The sequence below is a fragment of the Drosophila teissieri genome, chromosome 2L, assembly GCF_016746235.2.
Source record: "Drosophila teissieri strain GT53w chromosome 2L, Prin_Dtei_1.1, whole genome shotgun sequence".
NCBI lineage: Eukaryota > Metazoa > Arthropoda > Insecta > Diptera > Drosophilidae > Drosophila > Drosophila teissieri.
This window is the reverse complement of record NC_053029.1, coordinates 5,051,407-5,073,125: the sequence shown is the minus strand read 5'-3', so window position 1 is coordinate 5,073,125 and position 21,719 is coordinate 5,051,407. Positions and strand designations below refer to the sequence as shown.

At 46.0% G+C, this 21,719-nt stretch overlaps 7 protein-coding genes across 8 annotated transcripts; 4 read left to right on the top strand and 3 right to left on the bottom strand.

The window, feature by feature from the left end:
• The first annotated feature begins 503 nt into the window (after positions 1 to 503).
• Positions 504 to 1,324, top strand: LOC122623110 (serine protease 1). Its single transcript, XM_043802055.1, has one exon. It carries the CDS (start codon positions 515 to 517, stop codon positions 1,289 to 1,291), a length of 777 nt encoding a protein of 258 aa, XP_043657990.1. The 5' UTR covers positions 504 to 514; the 3' UTR covers positions 1,292 to 1,324.
• Positions 1,325 to 1,524: 200 nt separating this feature from the next.
• On the top strand, positions 1,525 to 2,993 carry LOC122613005 (F-box/LRR-repeat protein 15). The gene is given in 3 exon segments (XM_043786964.1): positions 1,525 to 2,410; positions 2,745 to 2,836; positions 2,839 to 2,993. Coding segments are annotated over 3 exon segments (939 nt in total). The 5' UTR covers positions 1,525 to 1,634; the 3' UTR covers positions 2,910 to 2,993.
• A 41-nt stretch (positions 2,994 to 3,034) lies between these two features.
• Positions 3,035 to 5,844, bottom strand: LOC122612995 (geranylgeranyl transferase type-1 subunit beta). 2 transcript variants are annotated; one of them, XM_043786952.1, is made up of 5 exons: positions 5,702 to 5,844; positions 5,370 to 5,481; positions 5,163 to 5,313; positions 3,555 to 4,382; positions 3,035 to 3,460 (listed from the first exon to the last, which is right to left on the bottom strand). In XM_043786952.1, the coding sequence occupies exons 2-5, from the start codon at positions 5,477 to 5,479 to the stop codon at positions 3,419 to 3,421; spliced, it is 1,131 nt and encodes a 376-aa protein (XP_043642887.1). In that variant the 5' UTR covers positions 5,480 to 5,481; positions 5,702 to 5,844; the 3' UTR covers positions 3,035 to 3,418. The 2 variants fall into 2 exon arrangements, with proteins under 2 accessions (XP_043642887.1, XP_043642878.1); XM_043786943.1 differs by having other exon boundaries at positions 3,041 to 4,382.
• A 211-nt stretch (positions 5,845 to 6,055) lies between these two features.
• Positions 6,056 to 7,137, top strand: LOC122626017 (probable 39S ribosomal protein L24, mitochondrial). The gene is made up of 4 exons (XM_043806116.1): positions 6,056 to 6,206; positions 6,321 to 6,474; positions 6,539 to 6,928; positions 6,986 to 7,137. Exons 1-4 carry the CDS (start codon positions 6,123 to 6,125, stop codon positions 7,099 to 7,101), a joined length of 744 nt encoding a protein of 247 aa, XP_043662051.1. The 5' UTR covers positions 6,056 to 6,122; the 3' UTR covers positions 7,102 to 7,137.
• LOC122626016 lies at positions 7,117 to 8,581 on the bottom strand. Its single transcript, XM_043806115.1, has 5 exons — positions 8,455 to 8,581; positions 8,121 to 8,387; positions 7,653 to 8,053; positions 7,414 to 7,599; positions 7,117 to 7,354 (listed from the first exon to the last, which is right to left on the bottom strand). The coding sequence occupies exons 1-5, from the start codon at positions 8,545 to 8,547 to the stop codon at positions 7,168 to 7,170; spliced, it is 1,134 nt and encodes a 377-aa protein (XP_043662050.1). The 5' UTR covers positions 8,548 to 8,581; the 3' UTR covers positions 7,117 to 7,167.
• A 1,696-nt stretch (positions 8,582 to 10,277) lies between these two features.
• LOC122611876 (GATA zinc finger domain-containing protein 14-like) lies at positions 10,278 to 11,387 on the bottom strand. Its single transcript, XM_043785244.1, has one exon. The coding sequence runs from the start codon at positions 11,385 to 11,387 to the stop codon at positions 10,278 to 10,280; it is 1,110 nt and encodes a 369-aa protein (XP_043641179.1).
• Positions 11,388 to 14,119: 2,732 nt separating this feature from the next.
• LOC122620790 (P protein) lies at positions 14,120 to 17,369 on the top strand. The gene is made up of 7 exons (XM_043798415.1): positions 14,120 to 14,468; positions 14,619 to 15,017; positions 15,078 to 15,250; positions 15,327 to 15,672; positions 15,729 to 16,117; positions 16,177 to 16,503; positions 16,556 to 17,369. The coding sequence occupies exons 1-7, from the start codon at positions 14,243 to 14,245 to the stop codon at positions 17,228 to 17,230; spliced, it is 2,535 nt and encodes an 844-aa protein (XP_043654350.1). The 5' UTR covers positions 14,120 to 14,242; the 3' UTR covers positions 17,231 to 17,369.
• The last annotated feature ends 4,350 nt before the right edge of the window (positions 17,370 to 21,719 follow it).

Here is a 21,719-nt window from a genome sequence, read left to right as displayed (position 1 = left end):
AAGTCCCAGCCATTATCACTGATTATCCTTATCAGGACAATGAGCAGACATAAAGTTTATGTAAAAGTTTTTTCTTAACAAACAACTCATAACAAAAATCATTCTTGTCGAAAGATCATTGTAAATTTCAAACTCTAAAAAAGTGATGATAAGATAGAATGGCAAACAAATAATTTATAAAGAAATTTGATTACACACAAATACATAAATGATTCCATTTAAATTGATTATAATTTGGGTGCTTTATTGCTGCATGATTAAAATATGGTAAATCTAATTTATATTGCAATTATAAGACCCCCCCTTAGAGCTTTTTTGATTTCTAATTCCTTGGGCCCACAGCGATTCCTCTGCCCAAGAAGATTGGGTAAAGTAGCTCCCCGTTCTTATCGATGACATCGTTTATGGAAGTCTTGAGGATTATTTACGAGCCCTTTCGAGTTGCAGATAGGGTTCGCTGAAAATGTGTATAAAAGGCCAGCAGCCTAGAGAAGAATCCAGTATACCCATCAGCATGAAGGTGTTCCTAGCTATCCTGGCTCTGGCCGTGGCTTCGGCCTCCGCCTACGACGAGAAGGTCTTCGTGAAGGACCTGCCCAAGACCACCAAGATTGAGGGCCGTGTCACCAACGGATACGCCGCCCCCGAGGGCAAGGCCCCCTACACGGTGGGTCTTGGCTTCAGCGGTGGCTGGTGGTGCGGTGGCTCCATCATTGCCCACGACTGGGTCCTGACTGCCGAGCACTGCATCGGAGATGCCGCTTCCGTGACCGTTTACTTCGGTGCCACCTGGCGCACCAACGCCCAGTTCACCCACACCGTCGGCAACGGCAACTTCATCAAGCACACCAACGCTGATATCGCCCTGATCCGCATCCCCCACGTGGACTTCTGGCACATGGTGAACAAGGTGGAGCTCCCAAGCTACAACGACCGTTACAACAACTACAACGAATGGTGGGCCGTTGCCTGCGGATGGGGCGGCACCTACGACGGCAGCCCACTGCCCGACTGGCTGCAGTGCGTCGACCTGCAGATCGTTCACAACGAAGAGTGCGGCTGGACCTACGGCGGCGTCGGTGACAACATCATCTGCACCCGCACCGTTGACGGCAAGTCCATCTGCCAAGGTGACTCCGGTGGTCCTCTGGTCACACACGACGGCACCAAGCTGGTGGGAGTCAGCAACTTCGTCTCTTCCAACGGCTGCCAGTCGGGAGCTCCTGCTGGATTCCAGCGCGTCACCTACCACTTGGACTGGATCCGCGACCACACTGGCATCTCTTACTAATTTTTCGAAATAAAACGATCATTTTAAAAGCAATATGTTTAAAGAGTATGTAATTAATGTGGGCAAATTTGAAGTGAGCACGAATTCAACAAAAATCGGGGTCACCAACAACCTGTAAGTTTTACACTTGTTTTACACAGTGTAAGACAAATTTTACTCGTGTGTAGAAAACACAACGTAAAATTACGATACACAAATAACAAATAACACTATTTTGTGTGAATGGCATACACAACAGCTGATTGCTAGCAAGTAAACAATTAATTACGTTTTTGCCGTGCACCAGAGGATTGCATTGGGAGTGCTTTGTTGGTGGGCAGATCACGTAACCGGAGGCGGCAGCATGTGCACTCTGCATCCCGAGGAGGAGGCCCACCTGATGGCGATGGCCAGCGGAGGACAGCCAACGCGCACGGCCAGTCCAAGGCCACTTGTCATCGCCTCCACTGCAGCACCACGATCGCTGTTCGATGTTTGCTGGGACGATGTGCTCATCCCGCAAGTTGCCGTCTACCTGTCGCTCAAGGATCTCTTTAACCTGCGCTGCTGCTCCCGTACCGCACAACGATTTGTGGAGGCTGCGCTGGAAAAAAGGCAGGAACTTCATCTTTCTGGGAACAACACAACGAATATCGACGTGGGCTTTCGAGTGCTGGCCCGCTGTTGCCAACGATTGGAGGTGCTTCATCTGGCCCGCTGCCGGTGGCTAACGGATGAGCTGCTGCTGCCACTGCTGGCCAACAATAAGAAACGCCTGTGGGCCGTTAACCTGAACGAATGCGTCAACATCACAGCCCTTTCACTGCAGCCAATTATCGTAGAGTGCAAGGAGCTGCGCGTACTCAAGCTGTCCAAGTGCCAGTGGCTGACCACAGGAGCGGTGGACGCTTTGACGCTGCACCAAAGCAAGTTGGTGGAGTTTGACATCTCCTATTGCGGCGCAATTGGCGAGCGTTGCTTGATTATCTTCTTCAGAAAACTCAACAAACTCACCGTCCTGTCGCTCGCAAACACGCCCAGTGTCACCGACCAGGTGCTCATCCAGATCGGAAACTATTGCCGCGAACTGGAGCACATCAACTTAATCGGGTGTGCAACCATCTCCGACTATGGCGTGCAGTAAGTAATAGTTATCCCCCTAAAAACTTTTGTTATATAGTCAGTAAACCTGTGCGTGCCTTGTGTCTGTGTGTTTCTGGGGAAACCAATCTGCATCTGCATCCGCATCTGCGTATTTTCAGCGCTTTAACAGTGCACTGTTTGCGTCTACGGACCTTGCTCATCCGCCGTTGTCCGCGGATCACGGAACGCTCCTTGGCACCGCTCAGGCAGCGGCCTCTTTACATCGATAGGCCACAGCAGGACGTGGGGCTCAACGCTTACAACTTGAACGACTTCTATCCCAGCGATTTCCTTGTTTACTAGCCCACACTTCGTTCTCCCTCTTCCGCAGCGCCCTCACCTCGAGTTGCCCGCTGCTGCAGTCACTGATGGTGCAGCGCTGCCCATTGGTCACCGAGCGTGTGCTCGCCCCACTCCGTGGACGGTTCACATCGATCGGCCCGGCATGGGCTACATGCCAACTGTGCGACATCACCGTCTGTTCCTGCAGGTTTGAGATTATCTTTGATTCCGGGTCAATATTACCAATGTACCAAGGAGGCTTTCGAGGCTATCCAATATACCTTTTGCTGTAAATACATGCATCTGCATGGGACGCTTTAATTTTACTTTTAAGCTTAATCTTACAAATTGTTAACATTAATTTAGGCTGTACAATAAACATACTAACTTATTCATCTCTCCCTCCAAAAGCTCGAGCTTTTTTCATTGAATTTCGTTTAAACAAGAAAGGAAACTAGAATCGGCAAGCCGAAGCTTATATACCCTTGCAGTAATAATAACATTTATACCGAATGCAGATAGATTTTAAGCTAAGACTCATTTTTTGCGTAAAAACGGACAGACGGATATGGCTATATCGATTCCGCTGGTAATACTTATATATACTTTACATGGTCTAAAATGTCCTTCACTGCGTTATAAGCTTTTGGCTAAAATAAAACTATCTGCAAGGGTAAAGAAAGCGTGGCTAAAATGCGGCCAATATCAATACAATAGTGTGCTTTAACATTCCCCTTGGGTCTTGTGCCGTTTCCCATCATTGTGCTGAAATTAATGGCGAGTTAGAGGTAGTTGTTGTAGTGGATGACGCCTCGACCCCCTTAGACAGGTGGAGTTGTTGCTTGAATGCAGAGCTTACACTGTGGTCCTCGTCGCCGCGTCCATCTGCGGATCGCCACTGCTCGTGCAGATGCTGCAGGTGAGCGTAGGCGGCCATGGACATGTTCAAACTGGGATTCACTGGGTTTAGACCAGGTTCCCCGGTGAAGGCCAGTCCGCAGAGGCCGAGGTAAGTGTGAAACGGATCAGGCGTGGCCTGCGGCCACTTGGCAAAGCCTCCAATGAGCTTGTCCTGTGTGCTCAGAATAAATTCTCGGTTCTTGTTGTAATCGGTTAGTTCGAAGCCGTCCAGAATACATAGCGAAGCACCAATCCAAAACGAATAACACGTATCCACTGGCTTATTGGGACGACCCTGGAATCCATCCATCTGCCGGAAAATTAACCAACGCTTCATTCGCTCCACCGTCGTGGCATCTAGGCGATGCAGTTGCCCACTAAGATGCAACGCCGCCAAGGCACAGAATGTGGTGCCGCCATGGGCCTCTCCCTCCAGCTCTTGGCTGAAGCCATAATCGTACCGCAGGCTGCGAGTGATGAACTGAAACATGGTCTCCTTGTTGACGTCGCCCCAGTAGTCCAACATGTAGCAGATGGTGGCGGCACAATAAACAAAACGCATGTCATCCTCGCTGCCATCGATGCAGGCGCTAAAACTGCCCATCGGCTTCTGAACAGCAGCTACTCCGTCCACAATGCTTTTCCGATCCAGACGGGACAAATCGTCGCCCAGGGTCACCAGCACCGCGAGACTGGTGTACGTCATGGCCAAGTGACCCCACTGATACTTCCGCATGCAGTCCAAGATCTCGGCGTCCTCACTTTTAGGCACCATGGCGCGGCAGCCCTGCAAAGATACCAATTAATTGATCTATCTATTTCCAAGTGGTTTTGCATGTTGCTGGCGTGGCTGATAAAGCGTGGCGCGATAAACTCAATGTGACGGTGGGTGGGGAGTGGTGGGTATTGCTTAATCGAGCTGCTGCGCAAATGGAGAACTACCCTACAATTATGCATATTTAATCGGTATAGATCGTAACAAAAGCAATGCCACTTCGCTTTTCTTGTAAAGCAGATGCGTTGATCTTGGAATTAACAATTTAATTGGTTTCATTTGGTAGAATCTTTTGTTAGAAACAAGATGTATCCAACATTATTTAAGAATAAAATTTAGATTTAAATGTAAACTAAAGGTTTAAGTCATATTGTTAAGTTATTAAGTATTAAATTAATTTAATGAAGCATTCCACTAGTCTATACTATTAACTCAGCGCATGTTGTAGCTGTAAGCATTAGATTCATATGGTGTGATGAGGAAATGGAACGTGGCTTCTTAATGTAATTAATGACGATTTTTATGGCAAGAATTGCATACGTTTTCTGTTGGTTTCATGGGGTATATTAACTTTGTAAATGCTTCTCAATGGAGGAAAGACGATTTCGTATATCAACTGACTGAATAAACACCAATATGTGGGGGATGCGACAAGGTCTGCCGCAGTGTCTGCTGCCTGGCCACGTATGGAGATAAGGAACTTGATTGGGAGTGGATGTGGGAGCGGAAGGCGGTGCTGTTTGGCTTGTCAACGACTGTTTGTACACCTGACAGACGCGAGTTTATGCTCACCATGAAACCGCCGCAGTTCTTCTCGTGGTCGCGTGGCACCACCAATCCTCCGTAGATCCAGTCGATGATGTCCTGCCTCATTTGTGGCGGCACCAGATGCAATGAGTTCAGCACATCCAGGCCGCAGACGGCGAAGAACACAATGGTGCTCCTGATGGACAAAGGATGGTTAACCAAAAGAAAAATATGAGACCAGGATGCGCTTACCTGGTGTTATCATGCGACGCCATGCGAGCTGGCAGGAGATTAAGGAATCGGAGCAGGTTCTTGGCGTGCTTGGAGAGCAGCACGGGCTCCGGCTCATTGTGGTCTTCCATATCTATGTGGTGGGACATATCGCTAGTTATTTAAGGAACTTATGGGTGGGCAGGAACTGGGCTATCACGCTGAGTGGTGACTTATAGATATGACTAAGCGTTGCGAGGCCCTTCCCAAATGGTTGGATGGAGCTGGCCAGAACAGACGCTCTCCGGTTGCGATTGCGTCTTCTAATGGTGTTGCGCCTGCACGTGCCCACATTTATATGGCCTAGCACTTACCTTTTGTTTATATTAAGCCGGTTTGCATTGCAATTTAGGGCCAAGTCTAGTCACAAATAGCAGCTGCTTCTTCTTGCTTCTTCTTGTCTCTTCTTGCCAGTCACAACGAACCATGTTTACACGGGGAATTCAATGCTAGTTCGCAATTTGTAAATCATAATGTCAAACAAGTTTTTAGCTAGCATATTTTGTTTAACCTAAAAATCTTACAAAAATGTAGTTTAAATTATATCTTTATAATACTAAATATTTTACTAGCCTACATTAAGTGTTCATAATCTTTAGCGGCGCATAAATATTAAAAATAAATACAACTTTGGTGCTTTCCTTTGAATGGCTTTTTATTAGTTCCCAACAGCTGATTGCAAGCCGCATTTATTTTCTTAGTTCTTAATTTTAATTGTTGAATTAATTCTTCAAGATGCGTTTAACGCAATTTTTGGCCAGCAAGTTGAAGAACTTTTCCAATCTGCCCAAGGAATACATCGAGCGCAGCAAAAAGCAGGTAAAAGAAAAGCCATTTTCATTGAACAACTTGTAAACAGCAGCGGCTCACGTAACAGATCGCATGGAAAATGTATTTGCATTTATTGAAATATTTATATTCATTTTAAAACAGGTGTACTGGCAAACGCCGAAGGAGATTAATTACCTGCCACGTACTGTGGAGCGAAAGAGGTTCCGCTACACCACAAATCGTTCATGGACGGGACAGTTCCGCCAGCAAAATATGCCCGGAACCGTGCGTCGCAAGGTGCTAGTGGAACCAATTGGTAAGAAAATACCTCCATGCCTTTATATCTAGTCTAATAAACCATGGTTGTGTTTCCGTTTTAGAGGACTGGAGCTTTTTCCGTGGCGATCGCATTGAAGTCCTGGTGGGTAAGGACAAGGGAAAACAAGGAATCGTCACCCAGGTAATACCCGAGCGCAATTGGGTAATTGTGGAAGGCCTCAACTGGCACTATCGCAAGGTGGGCGGCGAGAAGGAGTTTCCCGGCATTATTATCAAATCCGAGGCACCTCTGCACGTCACCAAGGATATTCGTCTGGTGGACCCATCGGATCTTCAGGGCACTGACTTTGAGTGGCGTTTCACGGAGGAGGGCGAGAAAGTGCGTGTGTCCTTGCGATCAGGCCGTATCATACCCGTCCCAGAGACAAACAACCAGACGCACGATTACAAAACACCAAACGCCTATATCGAAAGGGAGAAGGATACGCCAGGTATGGGCTATTATCGCATCTAATATGTTCCTAGTCCTAAAAGTCTGTCCATTTCAGGCGCTGTTGTGGGCGAGATCACCTTTCAGCCCAAGTTGTCCACGTTCGAGATGGACATTATGGAGGAAATGGACATCAAGGAGGAACGCACGCCAGCCAAGAGCTATTGGTACTAATGTTATGCCTACTGTTTATTAAAGTAATGTACAAAATACCTAAATAATTGAGCAATTGGTTTAAAGTCACTTGCGCACCGTGCCGAAGACCTCCTCGCGATGATCCCGAAGCGTCTTAGCCAGTCTGCAAACAGTTTCCTCTGCCCTATCGTAGTCCGGGCGCAGCGTGCTGTTGAAGGTTTCGTAGAGCCATGTGCATGTTTTGGACATGTTTGCCTCGTAGCTGGTGAAGACCCGACTGGTGTGCTCGTATCTAAAAAGCATGCGTTTAGCGTTGGAAATGATTATAGAGGAATGTATATATAAGCTCACCGCGCTTTGTTGGCTATATCCGTGATTAGGTAGGTATTACAATGCTTGACGGCTAGGATTTGGCGATGACTCATGTACTTAAGTTCCACGTGCGGCAGAGCCAGCTGTGCCGCCTCTAGGGATATTGTGGAGGCGTGCAACAGACTTCGGCAGTCCAACGCCCACTGAAGCTTTTGCTTGGGATCTCTGAAGGTGAAATAACATGTTAACAGGTTATAAGTGGGAATTACGTTACCTACATTATCCTGCCAAGCTGTCGCCATTGTTTTAATGCCTGCGTAGAGGAATTGGCGGCAGCTCTTAGTAGTAATCCACAGATGCGCCACTGCTCCAGTGCGCTGCCCAGCTTATCTCTTGTATCCCTTGCCGTCTCCAACTGCTCATCAATGCTCTCCTCTAGCCGAGTCATGTACGTTCCCCCGCTTATATACGCTATAATCCCGTCTTGCCTCACGTACAGCTCGTTTAACTCAGCATAGCTCTCCACCAGTGTCTTAAGACGCACCTTAGTGTGCTCCAACAGCTCTCCGTAGTAACGAATGCTTAGCAAATACAGAGCGGACTCGCTCAGGTTGGCGAAGAAGTCCTCGTGCATGGAAGCCTTGCGGGCATCGCCAATTACGCCCAGGTTGTAGGCAAGCTAAGGTCGGAAGTTAATAATATACTTGAGGAAAGTTCATCACATTCACTAATGGCAGGCCATTTACCTGGGCCAGGTCCTTGGTGGGTGTGTTGGCCACAATTGGGTCGCCCTGCCGTCCCATTGTGTAAGCTGGAAGGGGCAGTGCCTCCTCCGTTTCCCATTCCCTCTCCCGTAATGGAGCCACTCCGATGCCTTCGAGTCCCAGCATCGCCTCGTGCTTACTTTGGAGGTGCTCGATCCAGGCCTCGGCGGTGGCCATTCGAGGACCAGGGCATGTGCCCTCCAGCTTGCTGATCTGCTCGTCCAGGCGCACGTATTGCTCGACCACATTCTGATGACGAAATGGAAGAGGTATTGATTATGGCAAAAGGTAAGACGATTCGTGCCACTGGTATTACTTCAGAGGCGCCATTCTGGCGCGGTTGCATTTCCGAGCTGACCTCCGTGACGACAGGATTCGTCTGCGTATCCATTGAGGAGCCACAGCCCATCACTCAGGTTGTCTGTCCAAAGTGCTGCACGAAGTTCGGACGCCCTGCCGGCGATGACATCTTCCGTCTTAGACCCTTCCAGTTCGCCTGTCCAGCGCTGAATGAGCTTTCGTTGAGTCCGTCATGTCCACTTATGAGGGAAAACACAATAAAAAAATTATTTTTTGCGCGCTAGTCATGGGACAGGGCCACACCAAATCCACCCACGACCCATTTCGGCTGGTGGGGACATGGTCAAGTGTTACCCCCTTGCTACCACGTATGTGTCCTTTAGAGTGGACTTCTCGTCGCCAAAATTGCTCATACGACATGTGCACCAATTAAGTAAACCAATACGTCCTTACATTGGTTGACTTAAATATTTTGGTAAATTAATTGCTAGATAATAATACTTTGGTACAATACATTTTTAAGGTTCACCCCAATGGCCCCCTTTGTGTGTCAACAAAGTGTGTTGTTTGCCTTGCTAGCATTTTTGTTGGTGTGTCCACTATACCTTGTTGGATTTGTGAATTGGCACACGGTGTATTTGTATTAACAAGTTAACAAAAACAACAAAGGGGGGGAGCCATTAACATCTGCTTATTGTGTAGGAAATGTGCAAGTTCACCTGCACGAAGGACGAACTCTAGTAGCCCTATAACTCGGGTACTAATCGACCCGAAACATAATCCATCAGCAGGATTATAATCTAGATTTTGATAAATTACCAGCAAATTAGTGGTTCCCTCAGCTGAGCAGTGGTTATTGCTTATTAGGCTTGGTGTGCCCTGTAGAGAAAGTAAATTTGTTAAATTTTAAACATTTTACCTTTTCTATGGGAAATAAACATGTTACTATTCCTAAGTAATAACTTTTGAGCTGTACAAATTGCCATATGCTAGAACTCGTTAACTTATCCTGTTTAGGGCCCATTCTATAATTCAATTCACGTTTTTTCTTAACCAGCTAATGTATTAACCCTATTCGGAGGGCAGTGGGTTCTCCGATCCCTTGACAATTGGTCATTAAACTTGTCCAAATGCGGGCTCCAAACATAAAGTGCGACCACATGTCGCATGACCAATGCAGTGCAACCAAACGCAAAGGCGTCGGAAAATAATGAATCAAATGATTGCGTTTAAATAAGTTATAACGTAGTCAAGTGTCGATTAGAGTGCTGAAGTCCAAATGCAAACTTGTTGATGTATGGCGCCCAAGCTTTATGAGCTTCTGAGGGGCGAAAGTGTTAAGCAAAACATGGAAATCCAAAAACCATATAGGCGCCTGCGCTGTTGTGACCTACACAACTTTTTTCTTGTATTCCAATAAGTTAGAATAGCCCAATGAAGAACACTTATTTGCTTTAAACCGCACCAAACCAAAAGGAAATATACGTACCATGTGTTAATCGCAAGTTCAAAATAATATTATATTTGTTATAGTAATTTTTACAAATAGTCAATATTTTTATAAAACAATATAAAGTTCAACGAATTGTGTTTTTTTGGAAGAATTATTTCTGTGTGCACAAGCACCTTCTGATGAGATCCTCTTGATATTTCACTCCCTTCAGTAGGTTTTCGCATATGTTTTCACAGTCTCCAGGAGTAGGGGGAACTACTGGTGGACTTGACCCAGGCCAGGGCCATTGAGGAGATGGCCACTGTGGCGGCAAATAGGGATTACCAGGTCCTTGCGGCCACTGATTGGGAAATCCGGGAATCTGTGGCCATTGAGGGATAATTGGGTTAGGCTGCCAAGGCCATCCGGGATTGGGGTAGGATGGATAGGGATACCACCAAGGAGGAAACTGTGGAGGCTGGGGACGGCAAGGACAAGGACGACGCGTAGTGGTTGTTGTTACAGCTGTTGGTCTGGTGGTACTCGTTGAAGGTGTTGTAGTGCGCCTTGTAGTGGTTGTAGTTGGAGCACGAGTGGAAGACTTTGTTGGAGGGCGTGTGGATTGTGTTGTGGTGCGTCTTGTTGTGGTTGTGGTTGGTGCACGAGTGGAAGACTTTGTTGGAGGGCGTGTTGAACGTGTTGTGGTGCGTCTTGTAGTGGTTGTGGTTGGACCACAAGTGGGAGATGTTGTTGGTGGTGGGATGGAGGATTTTGTAGTTCGCCTCGTTGTGGTTCTGGTTGGACCACATGTGGGAGATGTTGTTGGTGGTGGGTTGGAAGGTTTTGTAGTACGCCTTGTGGTGGTTCTGGTTGGACCACATGTGGGAGATGTTGTTGGTGGTGGGTTGGAAGGTTTTGTAGTACGCCTTGTGGTGGTTCTGGTTGGACCACATGTGGGAGATGTTGTTGGAGGGCGTGTGGAATGTGTTGTGGTACGTCTTGTAGAAGTTGGCCCACGAGTGGGAGATGTTGTTGGTGGTGGGATGGAGGATTTTGTAGTTCGCCTCGTTGTGGTTCTGGTTGGACCACATGTGGGAGATGTTGTTGGTGGTGGGTTGGAAGGTTTTGTAGTACGCCTTGTGGTGGTTCTGGTTGGACCACATGTGGGAGATGTTGTTGGAGGGCGTGTGGAATGTGTTGTGGTACGTCTTGTAGAAGTTGGCCCACGAGTGGGAGATGTTGTTGGTGGTGGGGTGGAAGGTTTTGTAGTACGCCTCGTGGTGGTTCTGGTTGGACCACATGTGGGAGATGTTGTTGGTGGTGGGTTGGAAGGTTTTGTAGTACGCCTCGTGGTGGTTCTGGTTGGACCACAAGTGGGAGATGTTGTTGGTGGTGGGCTGGAAGGTTTTGTGGTACGCCTCGTGGTGGTTCTTGTTGGACCACAAGTGGGAGATGTTGTTGGTGGTGGGCTGGAAGGTTTTGTAGTACGCCTCGTGGTGGTTCTGGTTGGACCACATGTGGGGGATATTGTTGAGGGGCGTGTTGAACGTGTTGTGGTGCGTCTAGTAGTGGTTGTGGTTGGAGCACGAGTGGAAGACTTTGTTGGAGGGCGTGTGGAATGTGTTGTGGTGCGTCTTGTAGAAGTTGGCCCACGAGTGGGAGATGTTGTTGGTGGTGGGATGGAAGGTTTTGTAGTACGCCTCGTGGTGGTTCTGGTTGGACCACATGTGGGAGATGTGGTTGGAGGGCGTGTCGAATGTGTTGTGGTACGCCTCGTGGTGGTTCTGGTTGGAGCACGAGTGGAAGACTTTGTTGGAGGGCGTGTGGAATGTGTTGTGGTGCGTCTTGTAGTGGTTCTGGTTGGCCCACAAGTGGGAGATGTTGTTGGTGGTGGGATAGAAGGTTTTGTAGTACGCCTCGTGGTGGTTCTGGTTGGACCACAAGTGGGAGATGTTGTTGGTGGTGGGTTGGAAGGTTTTGTGGTACGCCTCGTGGTGGTTGTTGTTGGACCACAAGTGGGAGATGTTGTTGGTGGTGGGTTGGAAGGTTTTGTGGTACGCCTCGTGGTGGTTGTTGTTGGACCACAAGTGGGAGATGTTGTTGGTGGTGGGTTGGAAGGTTTTGTAGTACGCCTCGTGGTGGTTGTGGTTGGAGCACGAGTGGAAGACTTTGTTGGAGGGCGTGTGGAAGGTGTTGTGGTGCGTCTTGTAGTCGTTCTGGTTGGCCCACAAGTGGGAGATGTTGTTGGTGGTGGGATGGAAGGTTTTGTGGTACGCCTCGTGCTGGTTCTGGTTGGACCACAAGTGGGAGATGTTGTTGGTGGTGGGATGGAAGGTTTTGTGGTACGCCTCGTGGTTGTTGTTGTTGGACCACAAGTGGGAGATGTTGTTGGTGGAGGGATGGAAGGTTTTGTCGTACGCCTCGTGGTGGTTGTCGTTGGACCACAAGTGGGAGATGTTGTTGGAGGGCGTGTGGAACGTGTTGTGGTGCGTCTTGTAGTGGTTGTTGTTGGACCACAAGTGGAAGATGTTGTTGGAGGGCGTGTGGAACGTGTTGTGGTGCGTCTTGTAGTGGTTGTGGTTGGACCGCAAGTGGATGATGTTATTGTGGTTGGGGCACATGTGCAGGGAGGTGTGGGAGTTTGTTGGGTTGTAGGTGTATTGGGGCAAGTAGGTGTTGGAGTACACGTAGGTGTTGGAGTAGTCGTTTCCTCCGTACACGGAGCTGTGGGAATGGCGGTGGAAGTTTCTATGCAAGGAGAACTGGGTATTGCAGTAGAAGATTCTTCAGAACAGGTGCAAGGAGGACTATCAGTGGTAGTTTCATCGGAACACGTAACTGGGGGACATGTGCACTCCGCATCCGTGGTCGTTATAGGCGCATCTGAAGTGGTCCGATGTCTTTTGGTTGTTCTTCTGTGATGATGTTTAGTTCGTTTGGTTGTTCTCCGCGTAGTTTTGGGCCTTTTTGTTTTTTTTTTATGTCTGGGCTTAGCAGTGGTCTGAGTGTCGCCGCAGTCACAGGTTGGCACAGGGTCTGGGTACAAGATAGTGTCCCCTCCACAGCCGGGTATTATCTCCTCAGAGGGACCATCTTCCATACTATCCCAGTCGTAATCTGCTTTCACATCTTGAGCCTTTATGAGCAAAATGCTCACTGAATAAAAAGAATAATTTTAACTTACAAAACAATTCCATTTTGTCGATAATACGATTACTATTTACCAATTATAAAGATAAGGGCTACTCTCATTTTGTTACTCCTTGCAGTAAGCGATGAAAGTATTTCGAAATAAGCAATGCGTATGTCTTTTATAGGCCGAAATTCAGTTTGCTCAAACCCATGCATGTGTGTAAATATTTCTTTTGCGAATTTAACTTATTATAAATAGGACAAAAGTTGTGTAAACAAGGTAACTTTTATATTTGGGCAAGCTTACTAAAACAGCCGTTTTTGTTCGCGTCTCTTGTGTATACAATAATGTTTAATTAACCCACAGTTTACAGGCTTCGCAGGATGCAAATTCGAAGATAACTCAGAAAACTTTCCATTGAAAATTTACAAGGTGGCTTTACTCAAATCAAGTTTTTGTTCAGTTTTTATAGTTATTTAAAGGTGATTTTATTTTTGGCACTGCGATAAAAGCAAATAAAATACTACTAAAATGGCTGCTAAAATAAACGGAGTATTTTCAGTGTCGTGAATATTTTCTTAAAAATACAGTTTACTTAGCTTTTACTGTACCTTAATTAAATGTGGGAAATATTTTTTTCGCAGCCTTAACAAAATATACAATAAACATTGTACTTCTGTTTAAATGGACATATTTAATGATATTTAGAGGAATCGCATAGGTTACAAATTTATAGGTGAGAGCATTCATATAAAAATACGACCACATGTTGTATGCGCAATTGAGTGCAACTAAGATTGGGGGTGGCAAAAATTAATAGGTCACGTAAATGCGTTTAAATAAGCCATTGTGTGGGTGCAAAATGCAAACTTGTTGATAGGAATTGTGGCAGCCGAATGAGGCGAGCAAAACATGGGAATCCACAACAATATCTACGCGCCTGCGTCATCCTGGAAATCGGCGACTATAAAGCTTCGTAGGACCGAAGGTCGGCGGGGGTGGTACGATGGCGTTTTCACTTTCAATATTGAAAGCAGCGCCGGCGGCTGAATGGAAACCGAAACCCCGCAACTGCGTCGCTTCCGACTCGGATTTATATTCAGTCGCATTGTGCCTCGCGTGCGGCAAAGATGTCCGCGTCTATACCTCGCTGACGTCCATCTCTGAAATCTCTGGAAAATCTCCCACGCTCCGCCATCCGCATTTCCACTTCGACTTCCTGCCGATTCTCTCAAGAACATGGGTCTGCGGGACACCATTCGAAATCTACGGCCGGATAGTCCCGGCCGGGACAAGTGCAGCATGGAGCTGCAGCACCGAAGTCCGAGAGGTGCGTGCCATCACAATCAGGTGGCCGCCGTCCAGGTCACCGAGCAGTCGTTACAGGTATGGCGCGCACTGCCCGCAGAGATTCGACACGATCCCAGCATGGCCAGTTTTCAGATGGAGAACGAAAGAATCCATGGTGAGTAAAGCAACTTATAGATGCCTTTTCCTGTTTGCTCAGTGTATAGCTAAACCATAGCATTTAAATCAATAAACTGTCGAACAAACGTCAATCCATTCCCTAGTTAATAGACAGCTCATTAATTACTTGACCGCCACCTACTTGTAGGCTCCTCCGCCGGCGGCAGTGACGACGAGGATGAGGAGGGATATGAGGAGGTAGACATGAAGAACGTCAGTCGCATTCAGGACGAGCCAGGTTCCAGCTACGCGGGCTCCGACTTCCTGGACATCAAGACCAGGCCTGGCGATGAGAATGCCACCGACGATGAGGCCACCACCCATTCCGACCACGAAGCGGCCAATGGACCGGGCAATGCCAAGTCACAGGCCCGCCGGATCCATCACAAATCCAAGCGTTCCAAGGAGCAGCGACAGCGGGACAAATTGTGGAAACGGGGTGGACTACTTGTCTTTTGGCTCCTGGCGGCTGTGGTGCTGATATCGGTGGGTGAAAAGCATCTGCTGGAGAAAACCATAGATGTGCCAATGGGCGAGCAGGGCAAGTGTGAGTGTCTATTTCCATTCAATTATTTATTAAATTTATTAGCACATTATTTTTAATTAGTTTTCAAGCTGCTTCAAAAACCCACTGGTGACTTTCGCTTGAAGATTCATGGTGCTTTTGGGGAGCTCTCCACGCTGGATGCCCCTGAAAATGAGACTTTGAGCTTCGGATTTCTGACTGTGCAGCCACAGGTGTCCACTTACATTGGCGAGAATCACAGCCAGGTGTTTCAGGTGGGTGTTACTTAACATTTTACTATACAAATGAGTACAAAGTTGGCAAAAAATCAAATTTTATTTTATATTTCAGGATATTCTTCCAGCCTGGCGGCTACCACTGCTCTCCGAGGAGGAGCTGCTGGCACGTGCTCCGGCTGTGGCCACCAATCGCACCTATCAGATGACCGAGGAGTTGAGTGGTATTCTGGCGGAGAAGGACAGCGAATTCCGATTGCATATCTTTAGCGATGTGGAGGCGGATTTGGCCATCGTGCTGAACTATAATCCCTTGATAGTGAATGCCAGGACAGGGAGCATTCTGGCTGGTCTGATCCTGCTGATCTTCTACGCACTGCTGGTTTGGGAACTGTTCGAAAGAACCTTTGTGGCCATGATATGTTCCATCCTTTCCGTGACAGCTCTCGCCTGTTTTAATGGTGAGCTGCAGTATCCAGGTATTCACTTCATCACTTGAGAACTTTTAATCCCTTAGATCGTCCCAATATGGAAGAGATTATCCAGTGGATGGACATGGAGCTACTGACTCTACTCTTCTGCATGATGCTGCTCATTTTGATTCTGACAGAAACTGGTGTATTCGACTACCTGGCCGTATTTTGTTTCGAGATATCGGGCGGCAAGATCTGGCCCATGATATACAGTCTTTGTTTGGTCACCTGCGTGGTGTCCAGTGTGCTGGACAACATGACCACCGTGCTGCTCCTGACCCCAGTGGCAATCCGGTTGTGCGAGGTGATGCAGTTGGATCCCCTGCCCGTGGTGATGGGCATTATAGTGCATGCCAATATCGGAGGAGCCCTGACACCCATCGGAGATCCCATCAGTATTATAGTCAGCACCAATCACTTTATTGTGGATAATGTGGGTACCACACAGGTCCTTTCTAAGTTATTATATAGATTTGACTTTTCTTTTTCCAGGATGTAACTTTTCCCACATTTGTGGCCCACACTTTCCCTGGTGTCGTTTTAGCAGTTATTCAAAGTTGCGTGTACCTGCGCCTCTTCTATCACAACATCGATGCACTGCGTCTCAATGAGCCCAAGGAGTTGAGTGAGCTGCGGAGGGAGATGAAGGTGTGGCAGAGAGCTCTTAATGCAGTAGCCTCCTGCTCCAAGGATGCCCAGCTGGTGAGGGGAACGCTGCAGGCTAAAATGAAGCAGCTGAAAAGGACCATTAGAAGGTTGCAAAAAGGTGTGGGATCCTCGGAGGTCTATACGAATACGCTCGATGAGCTCAAGCAGAAGGTAAAAGGATTCAGAGAACTGGCAACTTTATAACTGACCCATCCATTTCCAGTACCCCATCAAAAACAAGACGCTTTTGTTGCAATCCGCTGGCGCCCTACTCTTCGTCATCGTTTGCTTCTTCATCCAATCCGTGCCGCACTGGAGGACCTTGCCCCTGGGTTGGGTGGCCCTGCTGGGCGTGATCCTGCTGCTGATCATCCTCAATCGCGATGACATGGAGCACCTGATGCACCGCATCGAGTGGACGACACTGCTCTTCTTTGCCGCCATGTTCGTGATGATGGAGTGCGTGGAGCGGTTGGGAATCTTCTCCTGCATCAGTGAGCTCACCGAGCATGTGATCCTTTCGGTGGGCAAGAGTCATCGCCTGGCCATGGCCATCTTTATGATATTGTGGATGTCGGCGCTGGCATCCTCCATATTGGATAGTATTCCCGTGGCCGCCATAATGGTGAAGCTGGTGACCTCTCTGGTGGCCAAGCCATCGCTGGGATTGCCCCTCCAGCCACTGGTTTGGGCTCTGACCCTGGGCGCCTCCATGGGTGGCAATGGAACGCTCTATGGCGCCTCCGCCAATGTCATCGCAGCCGGAATTGCCGAGCAACATGGCTATAAGCTGTCCTTCACGCGATATCTAAGAACCGTTTTTCCCATGATGCTGGCACAGATCACCCTGATGACTGTCTATCTGCTTGTGGCCCATGTGGTCTTTGAGTGGCATTGAGGCTACCTATTTAATATCCATACTGAATAATACATAATTGTTTCTAATGAAACCTTTTTTTCACTTCGAATCTAAAAGTTTTACTATAGTCCTCATCCTTTTGCATTCGCCTCTCGATGTGTTTAATGTGTTTTGGCATATAACGTAAGAATATCTATATTTAAGCGTTCATTTGTGATTAGCAAATGTATAAAAATATGCAATAAATATTAAAGTACATATGGTTTTTGTTCGCCTCTATAGAATTTGGCTGGACTGATGGAAATCACTTTTGGAAGTCTATCAAGGTTGTGTTTTTAATGTCGTGTGGAATGCTCTAATTTTAGACTTTATTGTGAGAGGTCAAAGTGGGGAAATAGTAAAAATGAAACAGGCCATAAACACAGAACGAAGGAAAATTTTAGATTTGATTTTGAAATTTCAATAAGAGGTAGCTATAAACCTGTTTAGATACCTTTGAGAACTAATAAACCTACAATTTAAATTATAATACTATTACACTTCACCAGAAATTTTAATTAACATATATGGCAAATTTAAGAAATTTCAAAATACTGCTTTATATAAACGTATAATTAATTACATAATAAATATCATAATTCTCGTGTTTTTGCGTTTATCCCATATGCACTTTGGTGGGAAAACATAAACAAACGTAAATAATTCCTGAGACTGACCATTGCCAAGTTCAATGTTGACCAGAATATCCGCATATAAAGCTGTCTGCATGTAGTATGTATATAGAATCCAGTATATAGCATGTAGTATATAGAAAGACAAACGCTGGTCAATAAATGAGAACAAGACAAAATGGAAAAGCAGCGAGGGATTTCCTCGGCTGGTTGTTGGTATTTATTTGCTCTGCTGCTGCTGTTGCTGCTGCTGCTGCGCTTTCCACGCTTTCCACAGCGCTCGTTCCATAGGTAAATTGTATTTTAAGTTCTCAACCAAATGGCCACGAGGGATTGGGAATGGAGGAGGTGAAAGGGAGGACCCGACGTGTCCGCCATGTGGAGAGGAGACTGCCAGCAGTTTTATGGCAGCCGCGAGAGGGAAAGTCAGCCCCAGCGACTGACTGAATTTTAATTAATTTTCGCCAAGGAATAAAGTGAAAATTGGAAATTGGCTTAGGCATAGGCTGCCCTGCAGGCCAATAAAAATGTGACAAGCGTTTGAAATTTTGCCGGAATTGTGTCGCTTTTTTTACTGTGAACCAAAATGACAGCTCCTTATGGATACAGTAAACCCACCTTTATGATAACGGACCACACCCGGGATCCGTATCATCTGCAGCCGGGCGATGAAGACGATGATCTGGATGCGGACGAGGAGCGGCAGTCGAAGCTGCAGGAGATCATCAGTTGGCTGCACTTGAACGCCAAACATCGCAGCAAATGGTAAGTCGGGCACATCAAGTATACGCCCCGGGTGTTCCAAGCGAGTCAACTTATTTCTATATTAAGTATACGCTCGGTGGGCCACCGCCACCACAAAGTTTCAGTTGTTTATTTGCCTGGTTCCCGTTTTCTCATTAGCCTGAAATTTAATTGTGGTGCAGGAGATGGTGGACCCAAAACTTTTCCTTTGAATGTCCTGCTAAGCTGCTTAATAACGGTCCATTGGCTGCTTGTTGTTTTTTGGTTTTCTTGGAAAGAAATCAACTCGAGGACATTTTATGGAATTTAAGCCGCTGAAAACCGCAACAGATGGTTTCCATTGAGATTGATTACAATTTATTTGTTTTTTAGTTGCTGCAGACACAGCAGATTGTACATTTCATACTCCAATGCGTAGGAAATCCAGTCGAGTGATAAATGCGCTTTTCTCAGAAACTCTGATTGAAATCTCCTAATCCGAATTAATCATGTTTTTGTTTTGATAGGGATTTTTCCAGCGTTCCTATTGTGGCTTGTGGTTATAGGCAAATGCCTGAAACGCTCACAAATAACTACTGAATGCCATTCAGGTATTGTTGATCAGACTTTGTCTGAATAATTCTATGAATAGTTGGCATGTACACACATTCAGCCTAAGCCAATCTTTTGTTCCAGCGAAGTGCTTCTGGGAATTACCATTCGATATTGCTTGCTTATAATCGATAATGTAATACCTTGGACACGTGTGAATTAACTAAAGTACAAAGAGACTGTGGAGATTATAAATAAACAATGGTGAATAAATATTGACATGCAGTGCATTATATTTATAGCACTCGATTTCCGTTGGCAAATACGTGGTTCAGCAGCCTCCGCAGCTGTTTGTAGTATTAAGTTAAACATTCGAGTCAAGTGAGGTATTCAAATAAGTGCACTCACTCCCACTCGAAATTAGCTAAGCGTTATCGGTGGAGTGGAAACCTAGGGTAATGCGAATTACATACGCAGCTGGTCTTCAATTAAATGTTCCGCCTTGTTAATTAACAATTAAAGGGAAAACTCGAGACGGCAAATCACCGAGTTCTCTGGCTTATAACGCAGTTACACTTGGCTGCAATAGAGAAGGCTACTCATAAATATAAAGGGTGTAGAATCGATTCACATACTTGGGATCATTATAAAACATACACAAGAAAAGAAAGAATTTTAGAATTTTATTTACACAGATGCTTTACCTTTTATACCCTAAACTTAAAGATTTTTCTTGTAACTAGTTGATGGAACACCCTGTACCCACTTGACATATTCTTGACAATCAAACCTGAAGTAAGCTTAGCTTATTATATAAGCGCTCGTTATTTACATAAGTAATTTTTATCTACTCACGCTGGGCATTCGTTGTATGCAGTACGTCTTGACAATAAATTAATGTATGCATATTGCTTTTAATAATTGGCATTTTTGCATTGGCTGAAACCAAATAACTACAGTTAACACATCGACAATAGCGTTTGGCTAATTGGCATAGTTTCTGGGTACTAAAGTAAAAACGGAAGGGTTATATACTATTGGGGTTATGGGTTATAAGTTACTGGCACTGACAGCTGAACACTTTGATGTGGCTGCCCATTAACTTTGACTTTCTGACAAACAAATGAAAAGTTGTTCAGTGTTCAGTAGTTTCAAGTCCAACCCAGAACCACGTGATCCATCCAAAGGAACATGCAACCCAAGTTTGGTGGTCCCACGATGACATATACTCGGTTTTGTGGCGGGCGCCACATGTGTGTGTGTGTGTGTGTTGTTTGTGGAAACTTGTCATAGTTTTGGTGTGGGTGGCACTTGGAGGAGGTGCGAATAGCTATCCCTCTGTACATGAGGGCTTTCCGCGCACAATTTTCTCACAAACTGTAAATACTTTTCTGTTGCCAGGGGATGAGCTTAGGGGCTGTAAAAGTTCCGGCTTGAATGGAATATGGAATGTGTGTCTATGTACCTATTAGTATGTATGTACATCACTATGGGGCCAACCTTTGCGGCACAATTGAGTGGAAATAAATTATGTATTGGTTGTTATTATGAAATGGAATTAATAATGGCTTATGTGGTATTACAGTTTCCCAAAAGCGTATTATATTACGAACGGGTATGTAAAGAAAGGAACTGCTGATATCTGCATCGGAACGTGATAGTAATTAACCCATTTAACTGCACCCATACCCGATATTATTCAGATGGATGAGCCGCAGAAACCTTGAAACACTGGGAGCACACACCTATTGCGTCTCACTGTGGATATAGCCGTTTATCAGCATTATTATTATTATTATTGCCATCGTCTTATTGGGTGAGTGGGTGAGGAAAATTGCGGAATAAAAGAGCGTTAATATTTAGCTTTAAAGTCGCTCAAATGTCAAATGGCTCGTGACGAGAACTAATACATACACGAGTTCGCACTGAGCTCCTTGGAGTGTGTTTGCCTGGGTTTCATTGTCAGTGGCATGGGTTTTGGGATTCGGTTTGGGACTGGGATTGGGATTGCGAACCGAAATCGTGAAAATTGAGATGGGGCACAGCAGAAGCTGTTTGCATGGCCTGGCGTTTGATAAATTCGCCTTTTGTCTGCCCATACAGAACATACAAAGAAAAAAAAAAGAAAACAGTGAGTGTGGCATACAAACACATGCAAATGGAACCGCGCGTGGTCGTCTATATTGTCGGAATTGGAAGCTTCAGTGGGATTTATCAACTTTGGCCTATAAATAAACAAGCGGACGGCCTTAAATTTGATAAAGCTGAGTTCTTTTGCAGATTTCACTTTCGTTCCGCGAAAGTCTCGAAAGCTTTCGGCGAGATTCTCCACTTACATTCCGTATCGTATCATTTTCATGACTATTTTTGGGCTGTGTGACAAGTGATTTAAATTCACACTAATTGCTCGACCGGTTGCTCGTGGTCACTAAGCTCTGAATAGCATTAGGTAGGCCGATTAATTCAGTTGCTCAAATTAGCGGACTTGAGTTGAAGTAAACAAATGATTAGACAGATCCGCCTAAAATAACTTATCGAATATAAAATATTGTGAAGCCATTAAAGAGTTAGTAACAGAACTG